Genomic DNA, 23,220 nt, shown 5'->3' on the forward strand with positions numbered 1-23,220 from the left:
GCCCTGATATCCTGTGGCTTGACATGCCTTTGACACAGCACACACACACACCCCGCAACAGGCCATTGCTTTATACCATGTTGCCAGGGCCCTTTTTAAGGCAGAGAGCATCTGCAGCCCTGAAACCCTAAAAATGTTCTAGGGTGTGTGTAGGAGGGAAAACTTGACAAGAACATCGGCTTGACATCATTCAACCTGGACACTGAGGTCCAGTTCCAAGGGCCTTCTGCCGGTTCCCTCCCTGTGAGAAGCGAAGTTACAGGGAACCAAGCAGAGGGCCTTCTCGGTAGTGGTGCCCACCCTGTGGAACGCCCTCCCATCAGATGTCAAGGAAATAAACAACTATCTGACTTTTAAAAGACGTCTGAAGGCGTTCAGGGAAGTTTTTAATGACTGGTGTTTTAATGTATTTTAAATCTTTTGTTGGAAGCTGCCCAGAGTGGCTGGTGAAACCCAGCCAGAAGGGCAAGGAAAGAATGAATAAATAAATAAATAATCCAAGGAGGATTCCCATTTCCTTCACCTGTACTGACCTGGGGATGTTGCAAATCTTGTCTGCCACCTCCTGCTGCAAAGTCCCTTGCATCACCATAGAATAATAGAATTGCAGAGTTGGAAGGGACATCTAGTTCAACCTCTGCTTAAAAACCTCCAGTGAAGTCCACAATCTCCCGGGGGAGTCCGTTCCACTGTCAAACAGCTCTTGATCTGCCTAGTAAAATAAATGAACAAATTACACTTCAGAATGTGTCCAGTTTAAATTTCTCTTTTCAAGTTCCTAACTCAAGGTGCCTCCCTAATCTCTTGAAAGATTTTTGCAATCAGTTTGGTGTGATAATATTATTGGGTCTTCCTTTTCCAAAACCAATTATTTTGAAATATCGTGTTCGGTGTGGCGGGACGATGGGACACAGGTCCAGTGGGTGTTAGTCTGCAAAATGTATGTTCACCCCGTTAAAAGAAAATCACAGCAAGGTGATGAGGAATGCCAGTTGTAAAAGAACAGGGTTGGAACAGCTTCATTTTCTTTCTTTCTTTCTTTCTTTCTTTCTTTCTTTCTTTCTTTCTTTCTTTCTTTGACAATTCAATTTGGGGTTCTGCCTGCCTTTGCAGACAAGTTAATTTAAAATAGGGGGGGGGGACAGTGTTCTTTGGGTAGGTAGTTGATGAAATAGCGTTTTCGCTGGTTGGGGTTTGTTGGTATCCTTTGTAAGCCTGCCACCTCTTCTTGTCTCTTTCTTGCTCTATTTTTAAATCCAGACTCCCGAAGAGCTAGAGGATGATTCTGACTTTGAGCAGGAAGATTACGATGTTCGCAGCCGGACGAGTGTTCAGACTGAAGACGATCAGCTTATCGCCGGCCAGAGTGCAAGGGTGAGTGTAAAATCTGTGCAACACATTAACACAGCTTCAGATTCCTCAGGGAACGTGTGCTCTCTTGCAAGCTGAAAAGTCTGAACGTGACTGCAGACAGCGGAGTATCAGTTTGGGTCCCCTAGCATCTGAAATTATTTATGACACAGGCGTTCAGTTGACTCGAGAAGTTTACTGGAAAAGTTTCACAGAGCTTATGCAATGCTTGCTTCCCCCATGATGAAGGTTTACACCAGGAACGAAGGAATCTCGCTTCCAGCACTGAATGAAGTGCAACTGTTCAGAGGGCCAAGATTTCCTATAGCCTTAGAGCTAGATTCTAGATCTCATGGAGCAAAAAGTCACAGAGCTGTCATATGTTTGCTCTCTATCGTGACCATCCTAGATTTGGGCTTCTTGGGCTATATTTGGCACATTTCAATGTTTTATTTGTTTTCAGGGGCAAATGGGGTGTGGTAGGGGGAGAGCTTTACAGTGATAGTGTGTCACTACTTCACATCCTTTATACTGCTGGAAGGTTGCAGTTGATCACAGGTTCCCATTGCATGTTGCATATATAAGATCAGAAAAAAAACCCTGCTACCCGGGTGAGTCAAAAGCTCCATCTAGTCCTGTTCTCACAGCAGCCAATCAGATGCCTGTAGGGAAGCCCACAAACAGGAAGAAAGCACAATGTCTCTCTCCCCAGTCATGATCCCCAGGGCACACTGCCTCCAACACTTGCAAACATGTTGTCATAGGAGGATGACTTTGGAAGGGGGGGATGCCAGAGGCTGGGCTGAGGAGGAGGAATGGTGGAGACCACCTCCCCATCCTGACCCTTCCAGGGAGGAGGAAGAGGAAGACAGTATAGATTTACAACAGTGGTTTGTGAGAGGTCACAGCTCAGAGGGGGGAAGTTGGGAAATTAGGGAGAGGAGGAGCAGGCAGAGTCGGAGCAGCAGCTGGCTGACATGTTGTCACTAGAAAGTATTCCAGACCCTCCATCTCCCAGAATCCGGCGGGCCTTGAAAGTAGGAGAGCAAAGAGCTCAAAGACAGAGGGCACTCAGGACAACTCCATTATCCAAGAGGGTGGGTTCTATGGCTTCTCTCTGTAAAGTCTGAAATGAAAAAGGCCTGTAAGAAACTTTTACTTGTCTTTATACTTTCCTGGGCAACCAACCAGGAGTCGCTGACAGCATCCTGACACATGTGCACATGTCCTACACAGTGAAGTATGTGTGGTTTTTCTTACCTAGAGGTAGAAGATCAACAGTTGAAATGAGATGCCCTGATTCTGCCCTTCACTGTGTTTCTTCGGAATGCGCTCCAGCTGTGAGCAGACAGAAAATGAAAAAAATTTAAACCACTGAGTACACACAGTGTGTGCCACACTCCACGAAGTTGTCCATTAGTCATGGTTTCCAGTCTGTTAATTTGTCTTGGAGAACTGTTGCACGTTGCTGAGTCGTCTCTGTAAATCTAATTGCAGCGGAAGACGCTCGTTACTGAATCAGGGCAATTCTACCAGGGTAATTGTTTCATGATAAAGCGAAGATGCTGTCCCAGGTGACCTTAACTTATGCAAGGAGACTGCCGATTAAGTTGACAAGTGACCCCGGCAGACGGAGATGCTTGAAAAGTGAGGCTTGTTGAACCCTCGGGGTATTTCCACTCTTGGATTAATGGTTTACCTTTTGCTAAGTAGCCTGCAACAGCTGAGATAAGAAACTGTGTTATTCTAGGCCAGAATCCAGAGGCAGACGCTATCCAGAAATATGAAAATGCAGCTCTGTTGATGAGTTTTTCCGTCGTTAGTTCTGCTTACTGCTTCCAGAAGAGAAAATTAGGAGAGATATAATATCAAGACGAAGGGTTAATGCCAGGCAAGATATTTGATTGTGTCTGTTGTGCTAATCCCCTTGCTTGCCAACTAAAAAACCAGTTGCTGATTATTTGAATCGCTGAAGATTTCTTAAATTCTCGATTTTTGGTTGGTCACTAAGGCTGCGTACACACACACAGCATTTAAAGAATGCTTCTTCCACAAAGGATGCTGGGAGCTGCAACTGACCTCCCACAGAGCTACAGTTCCCAGCAGCCTTAACAACTTCAGTTCCCAGGATTCTTTGGGGGAAGTCACATGCTTTAAATGTGCTTCAAATGGGTGGTGGCTGTTAAACCAATGTGTTCTAAAGGACTGCCCTCAATGCACCAAGCAATAATCAAAATGTGTGCTACAGCACCCAAGACTTTCCAGCTGGGATGATGGGTCTAATCTCTGTGGATCAGGCCCTGGTCTGTATGGCCTTAGGCTAGCCTTTGCCAACCCAGGGCCTTCCAGATGTTTTTTTACTACAGCTCTATCAGCTGTCTTGGCTGGGGCTAATAGGAATTGTAGTCCAAAACATCTGGAGCATTCCAGATCAGTGAAGACTGCCTTAAAGGTAAAGGCAAAGGACCCCTGACAGTTAAGTCCAGTCACGAACGACTCTGGGGTTGTGGTCTCATCTCGCTTTACTGGCCAAGGGAGCTGACATTTGTCTGCAGACAGTTTTTCCGGGTCATGTGGCCGGCATGACTAAGCCACTTACGGCAAAACCAGAACAGCGCACAGAAACACCATTTACCTTCCCGCCGAAGCGGTAACTATTTATCTACTTGCACTTTGACGTGCTTTCAAACTGCTAGGTTGGCAGGAGCAGGGACCGAGCAACAGGAGCTCACGCCGTCACAGGGGTTCGAACCACCGACCTTCCGATCGGCAAGCCCAAGTCTCAGTGGTTTAAACCAGAGCGCCACCCGCATCCATTCCAGATCAGTGAAGACTGGCTTAGACACTCCTGAATATGCCAGTGCATTTTGCATTGCCGTAGCACCCAACAACTGCTAAAAGAAAAGGGTTGCCCATAAGGGGGCCTAGTATTGTCAAAAGCCAGTAGACACATGAATGGCTAAAAAGATGGTCCAGATGTGATTGCTTCTCCCCTGCTCTTCTCCCTCCAGAGTCTAGTACTGAAATGATGGAAGGAGAATCCTAATTCATCTTATTTATTTATTTTAAATGTCTCTATTTCACCCTGGGTCTAATCTCTGGTGGGCAGCACAATCTCAGGAATCCTCAACAGTCCTACTATTGGTCCAATGTTACAGATGGGGAACTGAATTATGAACGCCAGAGCCAGTGTAAGGGCTCTTGCAATATTTGTGCCATTGAAAAATTTACATTGCAGAAACTCCCTTTCCGGCATATGTGCGTTGGAAAATGGATGGCAGCATTCAGCTGGTGCACAAAGTGGATACTGAACTATTTGTAGTTAATTCTTTGTCCTTGACACCTATAGGATGGAGGGGCTAAGCCTGTCTTCTGACTCTCATCACCCTAGGCATCCCAACCATTGAGAATTAAGCCTGATCCTATTTGCAGAGTTCTCTCAGTTTGAGCTCTCTTTTTTGGGTTACAGTAGAGTATGACAGAAAGTATTGAAATGACTGTGACATTTCTCTGTGAGAGCATCAGAAATTGACACAAAGGCTTTTGCAGCCTCCACATATATAGAGTTTGTTCATAATCCCAGTCCCATTTGCCATTAGCAAAGTAATTGCATCAGATAACATATTCCGTGTTAATAGAATTGCTAACCATGACCTCCAAGTAACTGCCAATAATGCTGCCTTCACAATGCTATGCAGGTGCTGCTACAAACAGACTCAACTTCTGTGCCAAAAAGCTAGATTTTGATAAAACTACATGTTAGGCAGTATTTCTTCATTTTCTCCCCCCCCTGCTTTATTTTCCATAATTGCATCTACACAGCAAGAACGTATCATTACTGTTATCTGTAAATACCACTCATCAAAACAAAAATCCAATTACAGGATACAAGTCTTCTAACAATAAATTTTGTACATAAACTTTGACTTCCTGTCCTTTCCCCCCAAAATTCCACTAGATCAGAATGGTTACTGAAGATGGTGGAACATGCTGAATTAGACAATCTTTCGGAAAAGATCAAAGATAGGCCCAAGCAGGAGTTCATTTCAAATTGGGAATCTCTTAAGAGATATTTAAAGGAAAATTGTTGCAATTTTAACTCAGTTGCAGTTTTTGAGTAGTCTCTGTAAACAACCCAAGTTAAAGGGAATATATATGTTATGTGGCGGCATGGTTGCTTGAGAGCAAACAGGCAAGACTCCCACCTGTCTTTTCCAGGCTTTATTATCTGTACCAAACCATTTACAGTGCAGAGCATCTCAAGTCCACGTCTGCTCAGTCGCTAGCAGAATCTGGGAGTGGGCGGTCCTTAAACCTTCCCAAGCATACCAGTCTTTTGACCCCATTCTTCTCCTCCCCTCTCTGTGCGCAACCGACTGCGCAGAGAGGGTGTTGGCAAAGGAGGACTTGCCTCCCCTCCGCTTTGCTCAGGCTCGGTGTTGTGGCTCTCTCTAACATCTTCTGATCCCTGCATCCCTTTCCCACTGGAGGCAGGGCTTCCCTCCTCGCCGGAGGAAGTGCTGCTTCGCACGATCTTTGCACGATCTTTGCACGATCTTCGCACGATCTTCGCATGATCTTCGGAGGCTCCCTGCAACACAACTGCCCTTCCACCTCTTGCCTCTGAGCCGATGGCAGTTCCCTGACAATATATATACATATATGAGTATTAACTTTTATTATCAAATATGCTGATAAGTTGTGCAATAGGTTTATTTCTTCATTTTCAATAATCTACTTTTACTAGTCAAGGGAGAGGACAAGGAAAACCCTAAACTATCAAAACTTCCTTCCCAGCCTCATGTTCATTTTCTTATTTATTTGTTTTAAAAAATAAAAATAGAAGAAATGAAATGGGAGACTCCCAAGTTGCAGGACTCTTCACCCCAAACTAATACCTTCATGTTTGTGCAGAGCAGTTGTAGAGCGCATGCAAAAGTGTCCTTGGCTGTGTAAAGCTGGAGGCTACTTGTGGCTATAATACAACTCCACAGAAGCTGTTAGCCTTTTAATAGCTCAGTGTTTTATCTTTGATTAAAAATATATATAACAGAATATGCATGCCTTGCTGCAGCTCCTACAGAAAAAAAAGCACTTTTCTTTTTCCTTCTAAGGAAAAAGCGCTTTTTAAAAAGGCACAGGGGTGTCAAGGTTAGTGTGTCAGCTAAGTTGGGAACAACGCCACATATCAGTAACAGAGAAGGGGTTCTGCAAGTCTGTACATGTACACACATCCAGGTATTTATCATCTTGCAGTACGGAACAGCATCACACACATAAAAGAAGCTCATTTTTTCCCCTTTCAGATACAGAGTGCGGGCTCAATTTCTTTACCGTTTTTTCTTTTAATGGTAGAAGCTTTTGCACACTAACATTTCAGACTGCTGAGTTACATTGATAAGGCCTAATTAAAACTCAGGCATTGAATTCTAATTTGATTAACTTGCCAATTTTCTCCATATTTTTTTTTTTATCCCCTGCTTCTAGATAACCTTTTTTAATCCTGGTTTCGGAAAAGGTCAATTATGAATTTTTTAAAAGCCAAGAGCACTTTAAGAATACGTAGAGGGAGACTACAGCTGATTGGAAGTGACATAAACAAGAAAAACTGTAATGACACTTAAATATATGTCACACCCCATTAAATGTGCAACGCAACTTGGTAGAACCCCTGGAGTCAAACAGTATCTCAGCCTGGAAATCATTGCTGAAAATGCCTATTTGATCTTCAAAAGCAATTATTATAATTCTACTGTTCTGTGTTGCAACTTAGTTGCTGGTTTCTTTGGGAAGTTGGAGTAAACTAGAATCCACCAGTCCAGGACCAGCATCATCCCAGAGGCGGTATATTTATTTATTCGTTTCATAAAAATTATACACCACTTGATTGTTTTTTTAAAAAATAAAAAACCCTTAAAGCTGTTTACAAATGATAAAAAGTAAAATCAAGAAGAAGACAAAATACATACAAATGTTAAAATACAGATTAAAATCGCCTCAGGTTTCTAAGCATCTGGGTAGGCTTGTCTAAACAGGAATGTTTTTAGGTAAAGGGACCCCTGACCATTAGGTCCAGTCGTGACCAGTGCTGGGGTTGCGGCACTCATCTCGCTTTGCTTGCCAAGGTAGCTGGCGTACAGCTTCCGGGTCATGTGGCCAGCATGACTAAGCTGCTTCTGGCGAACAAAAGTAGTGCACGGAAACGCCATTTACCTTCCCGCCAGAGCAGTACCTGTTTATCTACTTGCACTTCATGCTTTCAGACTGCTAGGTTGACGGGAGCTCACCCTGTCGCGGGGATTCGAACCATTGACCTTTGCCTTGGATACAGAACATGTTTCGCTTCCTATTGAGTGTGTTCCATTTGGAAATTGAGTTCCCCCTCTGCTATTGAAAACCACACCTTGGTTTAAGAACACTTTGGTTTAAGAACGGACTTCTGGAACGGATTAAGTTCGTAAACCAAGGTACCACTGTACAGTGAAGGCACTTGCTTGATTTCAAAAGGCATTTCAAAGGGTAGACACTACTACACTAAATGACCGAGTTTTTACAAATGTGGAACAGGTATTATGTGGCACCTGTCGCAGTGCCAGTTCTGCTGATCAAAGAGTTGAATGGGAGCATGCAGAGTAAGACAATCTCGTAGGTAAACTGGTCCCAAGCTGCTTGCCAAAGCCTGTTGCCTCTTCAGCTTCTAACCATTCCTCCTCTCTTCTTCTGAGCTGTCCTCAGTGCCCCACCACCACTCCCCTGGCTCTGAGCCTTCCTCCTCCGGGGCTTCCCTTGGGGCTTCTCTAGAGGGTTGGAAAACATGTCAAACTGTTTGTGGTGACTCTTAAAGCCGTAAACGGCCTCGGTCCTGTATACCTGAAGGAGTGTCTCCACCCCCATTGTTCTGCCCAGACACTTAGGTCCAGCGCCGAGGGCCTTCTGGCGGATCCCTCACTGCGAGAAGCCAAGTTACAGGCAGAGGGCCTTCTCAGTAGTGGCACCTGCCCTGTGGAACACCCTCCCACCAGATGTCAAAGAGAAGAACAACTACCAGACTTTTAGAAGACATCTGAAGGCAGCCCTGTTTAGGGAAGCTTTTAATGTTTAACAGACCACTGTATTTTAATACTTTGTTGGAAGCCGCACAGAGTGGCTGGGGAAACCCAGCCAGATGGGCGGGGTATAAATAATAAATTGTTGTTGTTGTTATTGTTGTTGTTGTTGTTGTTGTTGTTGTTGTTGTTGTTATAGTCGAGGGTTGGCACACCAAATATGAAAAGAGCAGAAAGATTTATATACTTAAAAGAAGCTGGGTTTATGCTGCTTACAGAGAAGGGAGGAGGCCGTGGGGAGGTTGGTAAGAGCACTGGATTGGCTCTGCCAGTGAATTAGTGCCACCGTATCGTCCCCTTCACTAAGCAGTGGTTATCCAGGAAGTTAGCATAGTGACCTCACCTGACAAGCCACTTCTGCACAGACACATGTTAACAAACTGTCTGTTTATCTCAGTATGAAACAACATCTGGCAATTTTGGAGCCAACCATATTTACTACTCTGCTGAGGTTTCTGGAGCCAATGTTTTAAGCCCAGAAGGTGAAACGCACAACCTGTAGGGTGTCTGAAACCATTGATTTACTCCTGGAAATAATACGAATTGCTGAAGCAGACTATCCCAGCCAGTCCTATGGAATTTACAAAATCGAGCTCTTATGAACTGGTTCCTCCAGTTATGTGCAAGTGACTGGAAGCATTTGTTCTTACGACGACTTCAGCTGTTCTTCTTCTTTTAATTGTTCTGTTTTTGTTTCAATCCAGGCTATCATGGCCCAGCTTCCCCAGGAGGAGAAGGCTAAAATAGCAGAGCAAGTAGAGATATTCCACCAAGAAAAGAGCAAACTGGATGCCGAAGTGGCCAAGTGGGACGACAGCGGCAACGATATCATTGTGCTGGCCAAGCAGATGTGTATGATCATGATGGAGATGACAGACTTCACTAGGTATGTATGATGACTCAAAGATGATGTCCTCCTTGTCTGCAAGAAGGCATCAGGTTCAATCCCCGACAGCTGGGGAAGTCTCCTGGCCTGAAAGCCTGAAGAGCTGCTGTTGGTCAGTGTAGACAACAATGGATTAGATGGACCAATGACCTGACTCTGTATAAGGCAGCTTCCTATGTGGGTAATTGACGAGGAGTTTAGGGGAGCAGGATTGGTTCACCTGCACCCCATTTCTAGCCAAGCTGGTGCCGCAGGAGGCACTGCAACAAAGGCTTAAAATGGAGAACGTGTGGTGGGACGGGCACTCAATTTTGGCACTGAACAAAAAACCCAAGTCCTCCACTGATTTCAAATGAGGGATTTCCCTCACTTGAATACAGTGGTACCTTGGTTTAAGAACAGTCCTGTTTAAGAACGATTTGGTTTACAAACTCTGCAAAACTAGAAATAGTGTCCCGATTTGAGGACTTTACCTCAGTCTAAGAACGGAATCCGAACGGTGGAAGGGCACCGGCGACGGGAGGCCTCATTAGGGAAAGCGCGCCTTGGTTTAAGAATGGCTTTGGTTTAAGAACGGACTTCCAGATGGATTAAGTTCGTAAACTGAGGTACCACTGTACTTCTTTGAAACAAAAAAAAATTAAAACCCCATCCACACAGAAACCATCACTGTGAAAACAGGAAGCTGAATTAGATAGGCTTTTCTTCTGATTCAGCAAGGCCTTTCTTGTCATGGAGAAACAATATATCCTTGCCTTCTCCCTTTAAAACTGGTTGTTCATTGTTCAGGGAATATTATTTGCATGGGTGAGTGTTCAGTCATGTGGGGCCTCAGCTTTTGCTTTAAGTAGTACAGCCCATATAGAGATTTGTCACCTTAGAGAGTCTACCACCCAGAACACCTTGTGATGCCTTGAATGCTTCAAATAGAAAATGCCCAGGCAAAGGCAGCACAGAGGAGATTGTCTTCTACTGAATCAGACCATTTGGTCCATCTAGTTCAGCGTTGTCAACTGCGATGAGCAGCAGCTCTCCAAGGTTTCATGCAGGGGGACATTCCCAGCCCTAGATGGAAGATCGAACCTGGAGCCTCCTGTATTCAGGAGCGTAGAAAGGGGGGTGCGGTCCGCCCTGGGTGCCATCCCTGAGGGGGTGACAAAATGGCACACTGTGGGGGGTGACACTTATCGCGGGGCCAGGCCTGCAGCACGCCTGAGCCACACATCTCTCCTGGGAGTGACGCGATGGCTCAGGGCCTTGCGCTGCCCCAAATGGCAGTGTGGTGCTTGCATCCACCAGGCGGACTCCATGGGCAGCTTGCCGCAGTGCCCTCAGGCAGTGCCCGCTGGGTGGATCGCCACAGCACCCCCGTGCATGGATTGCCCCAATCACATGTGTGGCTCGCCTCGTCCCCACTCTCCATGTGCCAGAGCAGCTAGCCAGGAGTCAGCAAACTTTTTCGGCAGGGGACCGGTCCACTGTCCCTCAGACCTTGGGGGGGGGCATACTATATGGGGGTGGGGGAATGAACGAATTCCTATGCCCCATAAATAACCCAGAGATGCATTTTAAATAAAAGGACACATTCTACTCATAAAAACACCAGGCAGTCCCCACAAATAACCCAGAGATGCATTTTAAATAAAAGGACACATTCTACTCATGTAAAAACACACTGATTCCCGGACCGTCCGTGGGCCGGATTGAGAAGGCGATTGGGCCGGATCTGGCCCCCAGGCCTTAGTTTGCCTACCCATGAGCTAGTGCTCCCCTGCCTGTATTCAAAGCAGATAGTCCACTACTGAGCTAGGCCACCCTTTCCCCAAATGCGTGGAGCTGCATGGGGCAAAGCACAGCTTGTGCATGAAAGGAGAGCTTTTCTGTCTTTCTGGCGTGTGTCTTAAGGAGGCTGATTTTTTCCTACCAATGTCCTGACACTTCAGGAACACCTGGATTTTTGCATTCATTACTGTGATGAAGAATTCAATGAGCCCCAAGGCGGTGGGGTTGTTCTCTGACCTCTAGTTGCTACGAAGCAGTTCCAGTTGTTGTGAAGTAGAAGGAAGAACTGCAAAAAAAAAGTGACTCTAGAAACAAAGCTGCTTTTTACCCACTGCTTAATCTTAAATATATGCATTAGTGGGTCATTCATGCTTGCTGCAAATGTTGCTTCCCACTCCACGGAAACCCGCATGCCCCATTTCTGCATTTTGAGTTTGCATTAAGCATAGCTCGGGGAATAACAGAGGGGTTCTATTTTCCCCCCTCTCTCATGAAAAAGCTTTGCATTCCACCAGGGACCCTGTCTTAATGAGCACTTAAAAATGCACATGCTATTAAACATAGTTCATGAGCTTAGAGGCGAAATCAAAGAAAAGTGCTGCCAAAGCATTTTGGAGCATATGAGGGAATCCAGAAGGCTTTTCCTCTATTTTTTTCCTGCTTCTTTTCCTAATCAAGCTATGCTATAATAAGCAGTTGAAAGGTGATGTCGTACTAAATTGGGAAGACGTTCATACTACAGCTCTTTCCCCCCCCCCTTTTGAAGGTTTTTTTAAAACCTCTTATCCAGGATATTAACTCTATTTATTTCCATAATTTAATTAGATGGCACTGTAATTACCTTGTATTTTCCAGGGGTAAGGGACCATTAAAGAATACATCTGATGTCATTAATGCTGCCAAGAAGATTGCAGAAGCTGGCTCAAGAATGGACAAATTGGCCCGTGCTGTGGCTGATCAGGTAATTTCAATGGGAACAAATCCTCTTACAAATAAGTTTTTGAAAATATATGAGGAGAGCTCTCATGCTCAGGTGCTGCAGGCATCTGGTTGGCAACTGTGAGAACAGGATGCTGGACTAAATGGACCACTGGCCTGATCCAGCCAGGCTCCTTATTAGACTGTTACAATGATGCCCATGCTAGTGTGCCCCTGGTGTCAGCATGACCAAAGGATTGTATTGGGGTATCATAGAATCAAAGAATCGTAGAATTGTAGAGTTGGAAGGGGCCCTGAGGATCATCTAGTCCAATGTAGGAATATGCAGCTGTCCCATACGGGGTTCGAACCTGCAACCTTGGCATTATCAGCACCTCGCTCTAACCAACTGAGCTATCCAGGCTCTCTGTGATTTTCTCTTCTCCGACCTTCTGCCTTACCTGTTGGGCAGGCAGGACAGGAATCACTGTGAAAACTGGATTGTAATAATGATAATAATGAAACTAAGCAGCTGCTTGAGGATTTCCCAAAGTCATCTGGTTGGTCACTGTGAGAACAGAATGCTGGACTAGATGGACAACTGGCCTGATCCAGCCAAGCTCTTGTTTAACGTTCTTATGATCAGCAGAGCCAAACCCCACCAAACATTTTGCCTTGCCTTCATTGTATGCATCTGGAGTTGTGACAAATATGTTAAGCTTCACACAGAGCTACTTCCTCCTGCTTATACCTTCCAGATGCTGTGGTCCAACACCCATCATCCCTGGCCATTGGTGCTGTTGGCTAAGACTCGTGAGAATTGCAGTCCAGAAACATCTGGCAGGCTACAGGTTCCCCATCCCCAAAATGCCTATTGACTGGCATTCTTCAACCCTGCTGCCCTCCAGACGTTCCTGGTCCTTGCAATCCCCATTCTCCTGGAAACTGGCCATGCGAACAGGAATATCTGGAGGGCATCACATTGGGAAAGGCTGATGTATATAATGGGCTGCTTTATTCAGGGCTCCTGCCATCAGCTCTTTCCATGTCTCCTTCTCCCATTTCCGTAGCCATGGCAATGTTTTATATTTATTTTTAACCATGTTTTGAGAGACAGGGGTTTCTTTTAATAAAAAAATATATAGCCTGGTTGTCTGGAAGAAGCTACTTCAATTTACATCTGACCACTTAAGCACACTTTCATAAAGAGCCTTCACCTGGGGAGAACAACTGTGCCAATAAGAGCCTCAGAAGAAGAGTCCCTCATGTACTCAGAAGGAAAGTGCGCTGCGTGTTTCAAGGACAGCCTTTTATGGGGTGGTCAAAGTCCATAGAATACTATTCAACAGCGAACAACAGAGCGTTATGTAATTACAATTTGTTGTGTTGTGCAATGTACTGTGTTCTATATACACATGATGCGTATAGATCCTGGCCTTGATGAAGAGCGGCTCTTGTAATTGGTTGGGGCAAATAAATATTTTGCAGTTAGTCTTTCTCATATGGGGACAACCCTTCTTTGTTTTCTCAGAGTCAATCACAGATCTCCTCTGTGCGCACAGAAAGGCATTTTGTTTGCTTACTTCCAGAATGACTTAAAACAGCCTTTCTCAACCTGTGGGTCCCCAGATGTTGTTGAACTACAACTCCCATCAGCCCTAGCTAGCAAGGCAAGAGCTCAGGGATGATGGGAGTTGTAGTCCAACAACATCTGGGGACCCACAGGTTGAGAACCACTGACTTAAAATAATGTGAGACGCCCCAGTCTGTTTGCTAGGTAATGCCAGTTTCTCACACTCCTGCTGCAAGAGAGCATCACCCATTTCTGAAAATGCCAAGCCATTAAGTGCTGAACTCAAACCATTCCCAAAGTCTGAACCTGGCTGCTGCTGCAGATGATGGTGGTGATGATTAACCAAGAATGGGGAAGTATTAAAAAGACAGGTTAGCCACTTAAAAACAACTCTGGGTTTTTTTAAAAATACCCAATTATATATAACGTGAATTCCCCACCACCAAAACTTTAGAACCCCTTAATGATCAAACTGTATTGTAGAAGTTGGTGTACTTTAAAAATTTGTCTGTGGTGGCCAATATGCCCCAAAAATGGGATTTACCAGAATTTCTGACATCCAAGTAATAGATTTTGAATAGGCACATTTATTAGTTTCTTAACAACCCTTCACAAAAATGTCCCAGGGTCACAGCATATGAAAAGGCAATTATAATGGTAAAAAAATATCCCCACCCATTACCCCAAAGTCAGAATACAAGGAGGGCACCAAAATCACTTCCTCGATTTTCAAAGAACAGGGTAAAGAGATACATCTTTAGCAACTAATGGAAGCGGTCAAGAAATGCTGCCAGATGCAACTCTGTGGGGAGTGACTTCCACATCCCTGGGGCCATCACTGAGAAGGTCCCCTCAGAAGCTGCAGCCACCATATTTTCCAGATTGATGGAACCATCAGGAGGGCCTGGCAAGATATTTGGGGCCCAAATCCGGGCTCACCCTAGTGCCAGCACTCTGCACTACTATTGTGAAGTAAGTGAGCTGGGAGAGCTTGCAACAGCAATGGAGGTCTCATCATCAATGCTAGGATGCTCCTATAGGGCATCTATCACCATCCAGAGCTTCTTGCTACAATCAGACCAGTCCTCCAAGATGATGCCTCTGCCTCCTGATCTGCAATTGCAATTGTAAGTTTTAGAATATAGGGAATCTCCAGGCAAGACTTACAGAGACTTCTCCTTGTTGCCCCAACATAAAGTAAAAACTTGATAGCTGGGGCTTGCATGGTTCCACTCATCAGCTGATCAGCACTTTTACAGAGTGCTATGCAAAAATGGGTCGTCTGATGTCACTGTGATGTCAGGTGATAGACAGGTGGGCAGTCCCTCCCACCCACCCAGGCGGCTTGGTCTGCAGGGGCTGAGGGAGATAAGAATTTAGCCTGCTAGATGAACCCATTTCCCTTCCCCAAGAGTTCTCTGAGAAAGCTCAGAGAAACTGACCTAATTATATTGAATCATGGAATTATAGAGTTGGAAGGGACCCAAAGGATCATCTAGTCCAACCCTCTAGAATGCAGGAATAACAGGTAAAGAATCCCTGACAGATGGCCATCTAGACCTCTGAACTCTCCCATTCCTAATTGTGAGTGATTTACAAAGAAATTAGAGCAGCTATTGGGCAGGAACAGGGGCAGCAGAAAAGACTATTGGAGGCATAACTCCTATTTAAAACCACCCAGGGTTGCTTGTCCTTCTTTAGAGTCTGAGATATGTAGACGTTTTATGGAAGTTTTGAGACCTCTGTGCAATGTAAACTTTTTATGGACTGTTGCATTTTTAATTACTGTTCTAAAGAGGGAGAGAGATTGAGATATCGTAAGTTTTAATTTGCTGCAATGTGCTCCTGTTTAAACCCTTTCTCAGCTCTCCAGAGAGTTTGTTTTAAAGTTTCTTTCAGATACAAGGGCCTCCAGAGTGGAATAAATATGAGTGTGTTAAATTGTTACTAAGTGGGAAAAGGCTCTCTTTGGGATTCACACTTGAAAGTTACGTTAAGAGTGTGTGCGAAAAAGAGAGAGGGTTGCGTCCAGCTAAATCACAGCGTACGCACACAATGAGAGAAATGTTTCATGGCATTATCATATACGGAATTCATAAGAGATTAGGCTTCATTACCCCAGAGAATTTTCACAGCATTGTTTTTTATTTATTCATTCGGGAGATGGAAAAATAAAACAGTGCCACTGCTGTTAGATTGCCCCTCTATATTCTCTTTTCCTGCCAAGTCTTTATCTTGATGGGAGACCTGCTTCCTCCTCCGCCTTGCCAAGTTCCAGATTGCAGTTCAGCTCCCCAGGACTTTCCTGATGCTTCAGTGCTGCACATCTATGGGAAAAGCTCAGTGGCAGCGCATCTGCTTTGCATGCAGCAAACCTCAGGTTCAATCCCTGGCAGCTCCAGGTGAACCCCCCCTGGCCAAAGCCCTGAAGAGCTGTGGCCTTTCACGCCACAGTTGACAGAACCAGTGATGGATGGCAGGACCAAATCCTTTCCTGCGTAAGGATTAGGAAACCTGAGGCCCAGGGGCCAAATGCAGCCCAAGTCTCTCTATCCGGCCCTCGGGTCGCTCCTCGGGCCACACCCCTCTTCCAGACTACATCTGTAGCCAAATCAGACATCTCAAGGAACAGGCACAGCTGGTGCATGAGTTTGGTGGGGATGTGGGAGGGGGCCTTCTCGGTGGCTGCTCCCAGACTCTATTACTCCCTCCCTCGGCTGGCTCCCTCCTTGTTGTCCTTCTGCTGGCAGGTGAAGACCTTCTTATTCCAACAACCTTTGGAGAACTGACTGCTGTTGATGAAAGGGCTGGTGTAATTACAGTGGTACCTCGGGTTGCATACACTTCAGGTTACATACACTTCAGGTTACAGACTCCGCTAACCCAGAAATAGTACCTCAGGTTAAGAACTTTGCTTCAGTATGAGAACATAAATTGTGCTCCGGCAGCAGGAGGCCCCATTAGCTAAAGTGGTGCTTCAGGTTAAGAACAGTTTCAGGTTAAGAACGGACCTCCGGAATGAATTAAGTACTTAACCCAAGGTACCACTGTATCTGTATGTTTCTAATAAAAAAGTAAAGGTAGCCCTGCCCATACGGGCCAGTCTTGACAGACTCTAGGGTTGTGCGCTCATCTCACTCTAGAGGCCGGGAGCCAGCGCTGTCCACAGACACTTCCGGGTCACGTGGCCAGCGTGACGAAGCTGCTCTAGCGAACCGGCACCAGCGCAGCACACGGAAACGCCGTTTACCTTCCCGCTATAAAGCGGTACCTATTTATCTACTTGCACTTAAGGGTGCTTTCGAACTGCTAGGTTCTGGAGCTGTCACATAAATTGTCTCAAGTTTTTGAACCGATTTTAAAACCTTCCCAGCACTGGCTTGGTTTGACCAACTTTTTTGATTTGTACGTTATATCACAAACAGCGCCACAGGTAGCATTCTGCCGTTGGGGCAAAATGACCCGTTGCCAGTTGTGATGTGACAAAATGGCTTTGCTTCTGTCCTTATGAAAGGTTTGCGGGCCTGAAAGCACCTCTTTTCAACGTAGTCCTTACTGCACCATTTAAAAAAAATGTGCATTATGTATCAGTAAAACCTTATGTTCAGTGCAAATGGAGCCATGTCCTCAGGAAAAGGCTACAGAAATTACTCTACTTTACAGCTCATCAGGTAACTGACAAACAATTCGGGTGGTGTTTCCTTCCCTTCCCTCTGCTGCTTGTGGGTCCCTTTGCACTTTGAATCACTGTCTTGAGTTATGCGAGAGAACCATCCCTTGTTAAATATGTAGCCAAGGGGTTAAGCAGAACAAATGTCTCTAATATGGTGTTGGCAAACTTGCCCATTCTTCCCTGTATATTAGGCGTATAAACCAAAGCCAATCAAATACATGCTGTTTATCTCTTTTCTTTATCTACAGTGTCCCGATTCAGCCTGTAAGCAAGATCTCTTAGCGTACCTGCAACGCATCGCCCTGTACTGTCACCAGCTTAATATCTGTAGCAAGGTGAAGGCGGAAGTTCAGAACCTGGGAGGAGAACTGATCGTCTCGGGGGTAAGCCGGTTTCTGAATCTTGTCACTGGCATGACCTGCTTGCAAGTGAATTTCCAACCCTTCCCCTGCCACCTCCCCAGTTTGGGGGTGGGGCATGCTTTGAAGAAGCAAAATACGTCAGCTGATCATATGCAAGTTTCTTGCTATTCTTTTTATTTTTTAAAAAAGTTATCACCCTTTTATTTAGTTATTTGATTTATTTAGAGCATTTGTACCCTGCTCTTCAGCCAAAAAGGCTCCCGGAGCAGCTTGCATGAAATCAAAGCTAGACGCTCCCCGCCCGCAGGCTGACATTCTAATAAATGAATGAAAAGACAACACACAAGGAAAAAGGAAGGAAGAGGAAAATAAAACTCAGGCGCCAATTTCTAGATAATTGATCCTATATTGACCAGCCGGCATAGTTCAGAGGCAGGAAGTACCCTTCAGCTCAGAATATGCAATGAACCCTGCATCCCATCTCTCCCACTGAGGCAGCCTGGTGAAATTTCTGCCCCCAGATGACAGCCGAGGGAAGGGTGGTGTTGGTGGAGCTGGCCTGTTGCAGCAAAGCTGATGGAGCAAGTTTTGCTTCTCAGCTCTCCCAGTGCTGGAATTAGTTGTCCCCAAATGATAACCATTGTTATTCAAGACTTTATAGCTTTGATCTGCTATCAATAACGGCCCCCTCCTTTTTGTATTTGGCAAAGGCAGGTGGCCCAAGAGAGGGAGAGTCCTGTTCTTGTTATGCACCCTTAGATAATCTGAGATGGGGGGCACAGGTGCCTTTAACCCTATGCATGCCAGTCTGAACTTCAGCAAAGGCCTTGTGAGTCATTTAATGCTCCACAGTTACTCATCATTGACCTGTGCTCCGTGTACAGGAGTGAGCAACTGAGGCGCATAAGCAATGGGCATGTACACTGTTCTGGAGGCCAAAGGAGCTTGAAGACAGACAACTGCCAACCCCTGCTCTATGGTGCCTAGCAAAACTGCTTGATCCCCTCCCTTCTACTTCACCTGTTAAAAATTAGCCACCTTTCCAGAAGAAACGTAATTTAGGAAGCCCTTGCCAAGCCGTGAATATTATAATTAATTGGATCTTTTTTATATTGGCTCCTTGGAAATCCAATTCCTTTTGTGAGCCATAGTAATTTCCCTCCTCTGTTCTGATCTGTGTCAAGGGCAAATATATTGTTAAAGTAGGGAGAGGGTGGGTCATAGGTTTGCACTCACTCGGGCCCCAGTGCATAACTGGGCTGAGCAAATAAAAGCCACCCATACAAAATATGCTTTTAACTTTAAAAACCAGCTTTAGAACATTCACAAAAGATACTCTTTTGGGACGCCTGTGTAGCTTCATACAAGAGTTTCTTGGCAAGACAAACCCTCTCCCCTCCAAGGAAAGCCACAAACTTTTAATCCTTTGGGTGACCTGAAAAGTGTGTAGAAACCCCTTTTCTTTAAATAAAATAAAATAAAGTTCCCATGTGACATGTGACCAGAATAACGTTTAACCGATTCAGCCATATAGGCAGGGCCAGTCATGTTAGGACAAAGCACTAATATGTGCTTGATTCATATTTTTAATTTATTTGTTAAAGTACTTATATAGCATGCAGCAGCATATACAATAAAAACAAAGATGCTGAAAATGGCCGGCTGATCAAAAACCCCAACCTTTGTATAGGCCTGTCTACATAAATAGGTCTTCAAGAGATGCCTGGAAAGTCAAAAGTGAGGATGTCTGTCCCATCACTTCTGGAAGAGTGTTCCACAGCATAGGAGCCATGATACCAAATGCCCAAGACCTCTGTGATGCAGGGAAAACAGCAGCAGCCCTCCAGATGGTCTCAGGGATCGAGCTGAGATATAAAAACTTAGGTGGTCCTTTAGATATTCTGGACCGCAGCTGTTTAGGGCTTTTGTGTATTAATGCCAGCCTTTCCCCATAACAGAAATCCTCTCCCCAGCTTAGTCAACAAAGATGAATCCATTACAGAGCTGTAAGAAGACAGGGACTCATTAGCTACTGGGATCACGAGGGGATCACATTTAGCCCCTGCAGGCCCCCTGAAATGTTTGCAATGCTATTGCACAGAGTGCCCAGAACACTCTCAGCCAACTCCCTGCAATATAGAAGCCCTCTGTTCAAATGTGTGTATGCACTCACACGTATGAAACAAGATATATTTTGCTAGTAAGCACTACGTGTTGGGTTTGCAAAGGCAGAGTAAGGATTTTATTGTTTTGTTTCTTTATTTTTGCTGGGTGCCCCCACCCCTGCCAGAGTAATTGTGGCGAAAACTCCCGCAGCAGGGGCTACTGGAAATGTCCTGCTTCTCTTCCTCTCCTCCAAATTGGCGCTGTCTCTTGATACACATGCAGCGTGTTGTAATTTTTTTTAAGTCTTGATGTTCTTAACAGCTGTGGGAACACCCCCCTCCCTTCCTCCTTTCTATCTCTTTCATTGCAACAGGCTTAGATCTTCCTCCTTTCTACCCGCTGGCATAACAGGATCTGCTTCCCATCCTCATTAATTATTATCACTTCCACCCGCCTCTTACCAGGCTCCCAACTCAGCACGTGCATCAGCTTGGCTGTTGTGCTTTTTTTCGTTTCTGTCTTCTTCGCTCTCGTTATCTCCGGCGGAAGCTGGCGTTGGACCGCAGCTCAGATAGTAGCCTTTGCGTTCGTTGTTGTTGGCATACCATCACATGCTGTGAAACCAAAGCAGCCAAACTGCTTGACTTCTCCATTCCCAGTTTGGTAGTCTTTAGCATCTGTTGCTTCTGAACTTTCATCACCACTGTCTTTATATATTTTATTTTCTCTTTCTCTCTCTTCCATTCAGCCATAATACTTGGCAATGCTAGCACCATTATCCTTGTGAATAGTTTGCCTTTGGCATTGCCATTTAACAATTTGTGTTGGAAGCCAAACGCCAAACCCAGAGATCACTGGTATTGACTTCACTTGATCTTTCCGCTGTGAAATTTGTACAGGAAGATTTGCCTGCTTTTTTGTCCCTTTTTTTTAAGGTGGGAGGTATCATTATGTACCTATCTCCATTTATGTTTGAAAAACATGAGCACGATACCTTTCTGGCAGATGCTTCAAAGTGCTGGGTACTGTATGCTAAAAGACTATCCAGAGATCTGGATTCCAGCTTCACTTCATCTGTAGTCTCCTTGCCCACTTCCTGCTTCCTGCTTCCATCTTGTTCTTCATTCTCTCTTGGATAGCCAATTGCAAATAAACTGCATTTTATTTGCATAACATGGAAACAAAAAATTGCTCTGGAATCTGCATACAGTACAGTGCTCATGACACCTCCCGAATGATGGTTGAAAAAACCCATTTTATGTTTTGACATGTGTGACCCAGTCCCTTATGGCCTTGAGTTGGAAAAACAGTTACCCAGAAGAAGACTAATATGCATGTATTGTTGTCAGATGGTGTTCATGCTGAGATATGGGTTGCTTGGTGTTTGCTGTGCCCTTGAGGCCAGAGAACTGTAGAAATACTTAACATGGTTTGTGCAAAGTCAGTTTCCCCCCCTAGCGTTTTCTTTATCCTTTAGGATCTTCGTTAAGGATCCAGTACGAGTGAGATGGGAATATGACCTCTCCAGGAATTTTCATTAAGCAACAAATAATAGAAATGAAACGTGGCTTAATATTGTTATTGGGAAATCGTTATAGTAATAAATGAGAGCTTAAATGGAGTCGTCCCCCGCAATTTGAGCCCTTTTCATACATTTGGTTGGGTACAAACAAATGCATGGAAAGGCGCTATTGGAATCATGCCTTGCCTCCAAGCTCCCCATATTCAAAGGTAGAAACTGCACATTAGACTATATGTACCCATATCCTGGAATGTAAGCCTCTTCAATATTACAAAGACATTCAGGCATATGCACCCAGACTTCATGTAAATGGTTCACTCGAACATCCCCTTGGTGCTTTCATTTTTATAACAAAATGAACATTTGAGAAAGAGCTGCAGATGAGCAGACGTACTTGGGTCTAGCATTGCTAATGATGTCACTCAATGTAGGAAATCTCATTATATTAATTTTGTGAGTTTTTCCTAATTGATTGGAGCTAAATTTGTGTCTGTTTTCATAGCAATAATGCAATAGTTCTGGAGGGGTGGGGGGAGTAAACTTTTGTTGTTTTTCAATGATGCACACATACACAGCAGCAGACATCAACTTTAAAAGAGATTTTCTCCTCTGCTTGTTCTAAGAGAGTGCCTGTCAACCACCATTGTTTTGTAAGTTCTAATTGAGCAAACTTGCAACCTTATTTGCGATGGGAGGGGAAATCAACTTTTTGGGTGGTTTGCGATGACAAGCTGTTAATGAAATACTTGTGGGAAACAGTTTGGGTCTCTAAAAGTTGACCTTGCTCCAGTGAGTAGGAGGAGGAGGAGGAGTGGAAGCCTGATTAGAAAATGCTGGGGACAAAGGAAAGGGCCAGGTCACATTGATACCTGGATTGTGAGCTTCCAGAGGCATTTGGCCAGACACTTTGAGACATGGGATACTGGACTGGATGAACTTTGTTCCAGCAAGACAATTACCATATTTTTTGCTCTATAAGACTCACTTTTTCCCTCCTAAAAAGTAAGGGGAAATGTGTGTGCGTCTTATGGGGCGAATGCAGGCTGCGCAGCTATCCCAGAAGCCAGAACAGGAAGAGGGATCGCTGCTTTCGCTGCGCAGCGATCCCTCTTGCTGTTCTGGCTTCTGAGATTCAGAATATTTTTTTTCTTGTTTTCCTCCTCCAAAAACTATGTGAGTCTTATGGTCTGGTGCGTCTTATAGAGCGAAAAATACGGTATTTTGCTTTTAGGCAAAACTGTGTTCTGCTATCTGAACTCATGAAGGGTTAAAACAAGGATGCTGGCAGATGTGCACATGCAAACCCCAACCTCAACATCCATGACCAGGGGTCGGCAAGGTTTCCCTTGCCTGGGCCGGTTCACTCTAGTGGACATCCCTGCGTGGGCTGGATTGCGCCAATTTCCAGCACCTGCGTCTGTGCAGATGCAATTTCCGGTGCCACGGAAGCAAGTCCCCACACCGCGCTGTGCCGATTTAGCACAGCGTGTGGAGACTCGGCAAACAAGTGGCTTCATTTGGGGGTGGCTCGTGGGCCGGTTCAATGACCCCCATGGGCTGCTTTTGCCAACCTCTGTCCATGACATTCCAGAAATTCAGGTTTTTTGTGAAATTTGTGCACCACTCTCAAAATAAAAAATGTTCTACTGAATGCATGTTATATAGCAAATAAGAACTCTGACTAAACAGGGTTTCTGGTTATGGTGCCGGTTTCTAAACACATTGAATCACACATCCTTTGAAAGCCCCTTTAGACCTTTGTGCAATTGCATTAGGAACTGCTATAGATTGTATACAGAGCATGATAATATCTTGCACGCATTTAAGTTGCATGATTTCTACCACCCACAATTGAAGGCTCCTGGTTGAAATCCTGCGTGTTAACTTCAAGTAAGGAAGAGAGCTTAAAAACTATTTCTCCCAGCACAGAAGAGCTTTTAAG

General features: G+C 44.8%; 1 protein-coding gene across 4 annotated transcripts in view; it reads left to right on the forward strand.

Annotated features, from left to right (window-relative positions):
• The window catches only part of CTNNA2 (catenin alpha 2), a 417,182-nt gene that overhangs the window by 362,822 nt on the left and 31,140 nt on the right, over positions 1–23,220 (forward strand). For all 4 annotated transcript variants that reach the window (XM_082236383.1, XM_082236385.1, XM_082236384.1 and 1 more), the window contains 4 exons: positions 1,261–1,374; positions 9,161–9,342; positions 11,980–12,085; positions 17,537–17,671. In XM_082236383.1, coding sequence (XP_082092509.1) covers positions 1,261–1,374; positions 9,161–9,342; positions 11,980–12,085; positions 17,537–17,671 — 537 coding nt within the window. The remainder of the gene's footprint in view (positions 1–1,260; positions 1,375–9,160; positions 9,343–11,979; positions 12,086–17,536; positions 17,672–23,220) is intronic.

This window comes from Podarcis vaucheri (assembly GCF_965113315.1).
Source record: "Podarcis vaucheri genome assembly, chromosome: 9".
Lineage (NCBI taxonomy): Eukaryota > Metazoa > Chordata > Lepidosauria > Squamata > Lacertidae > Podarcis > Podarcis vaucheri.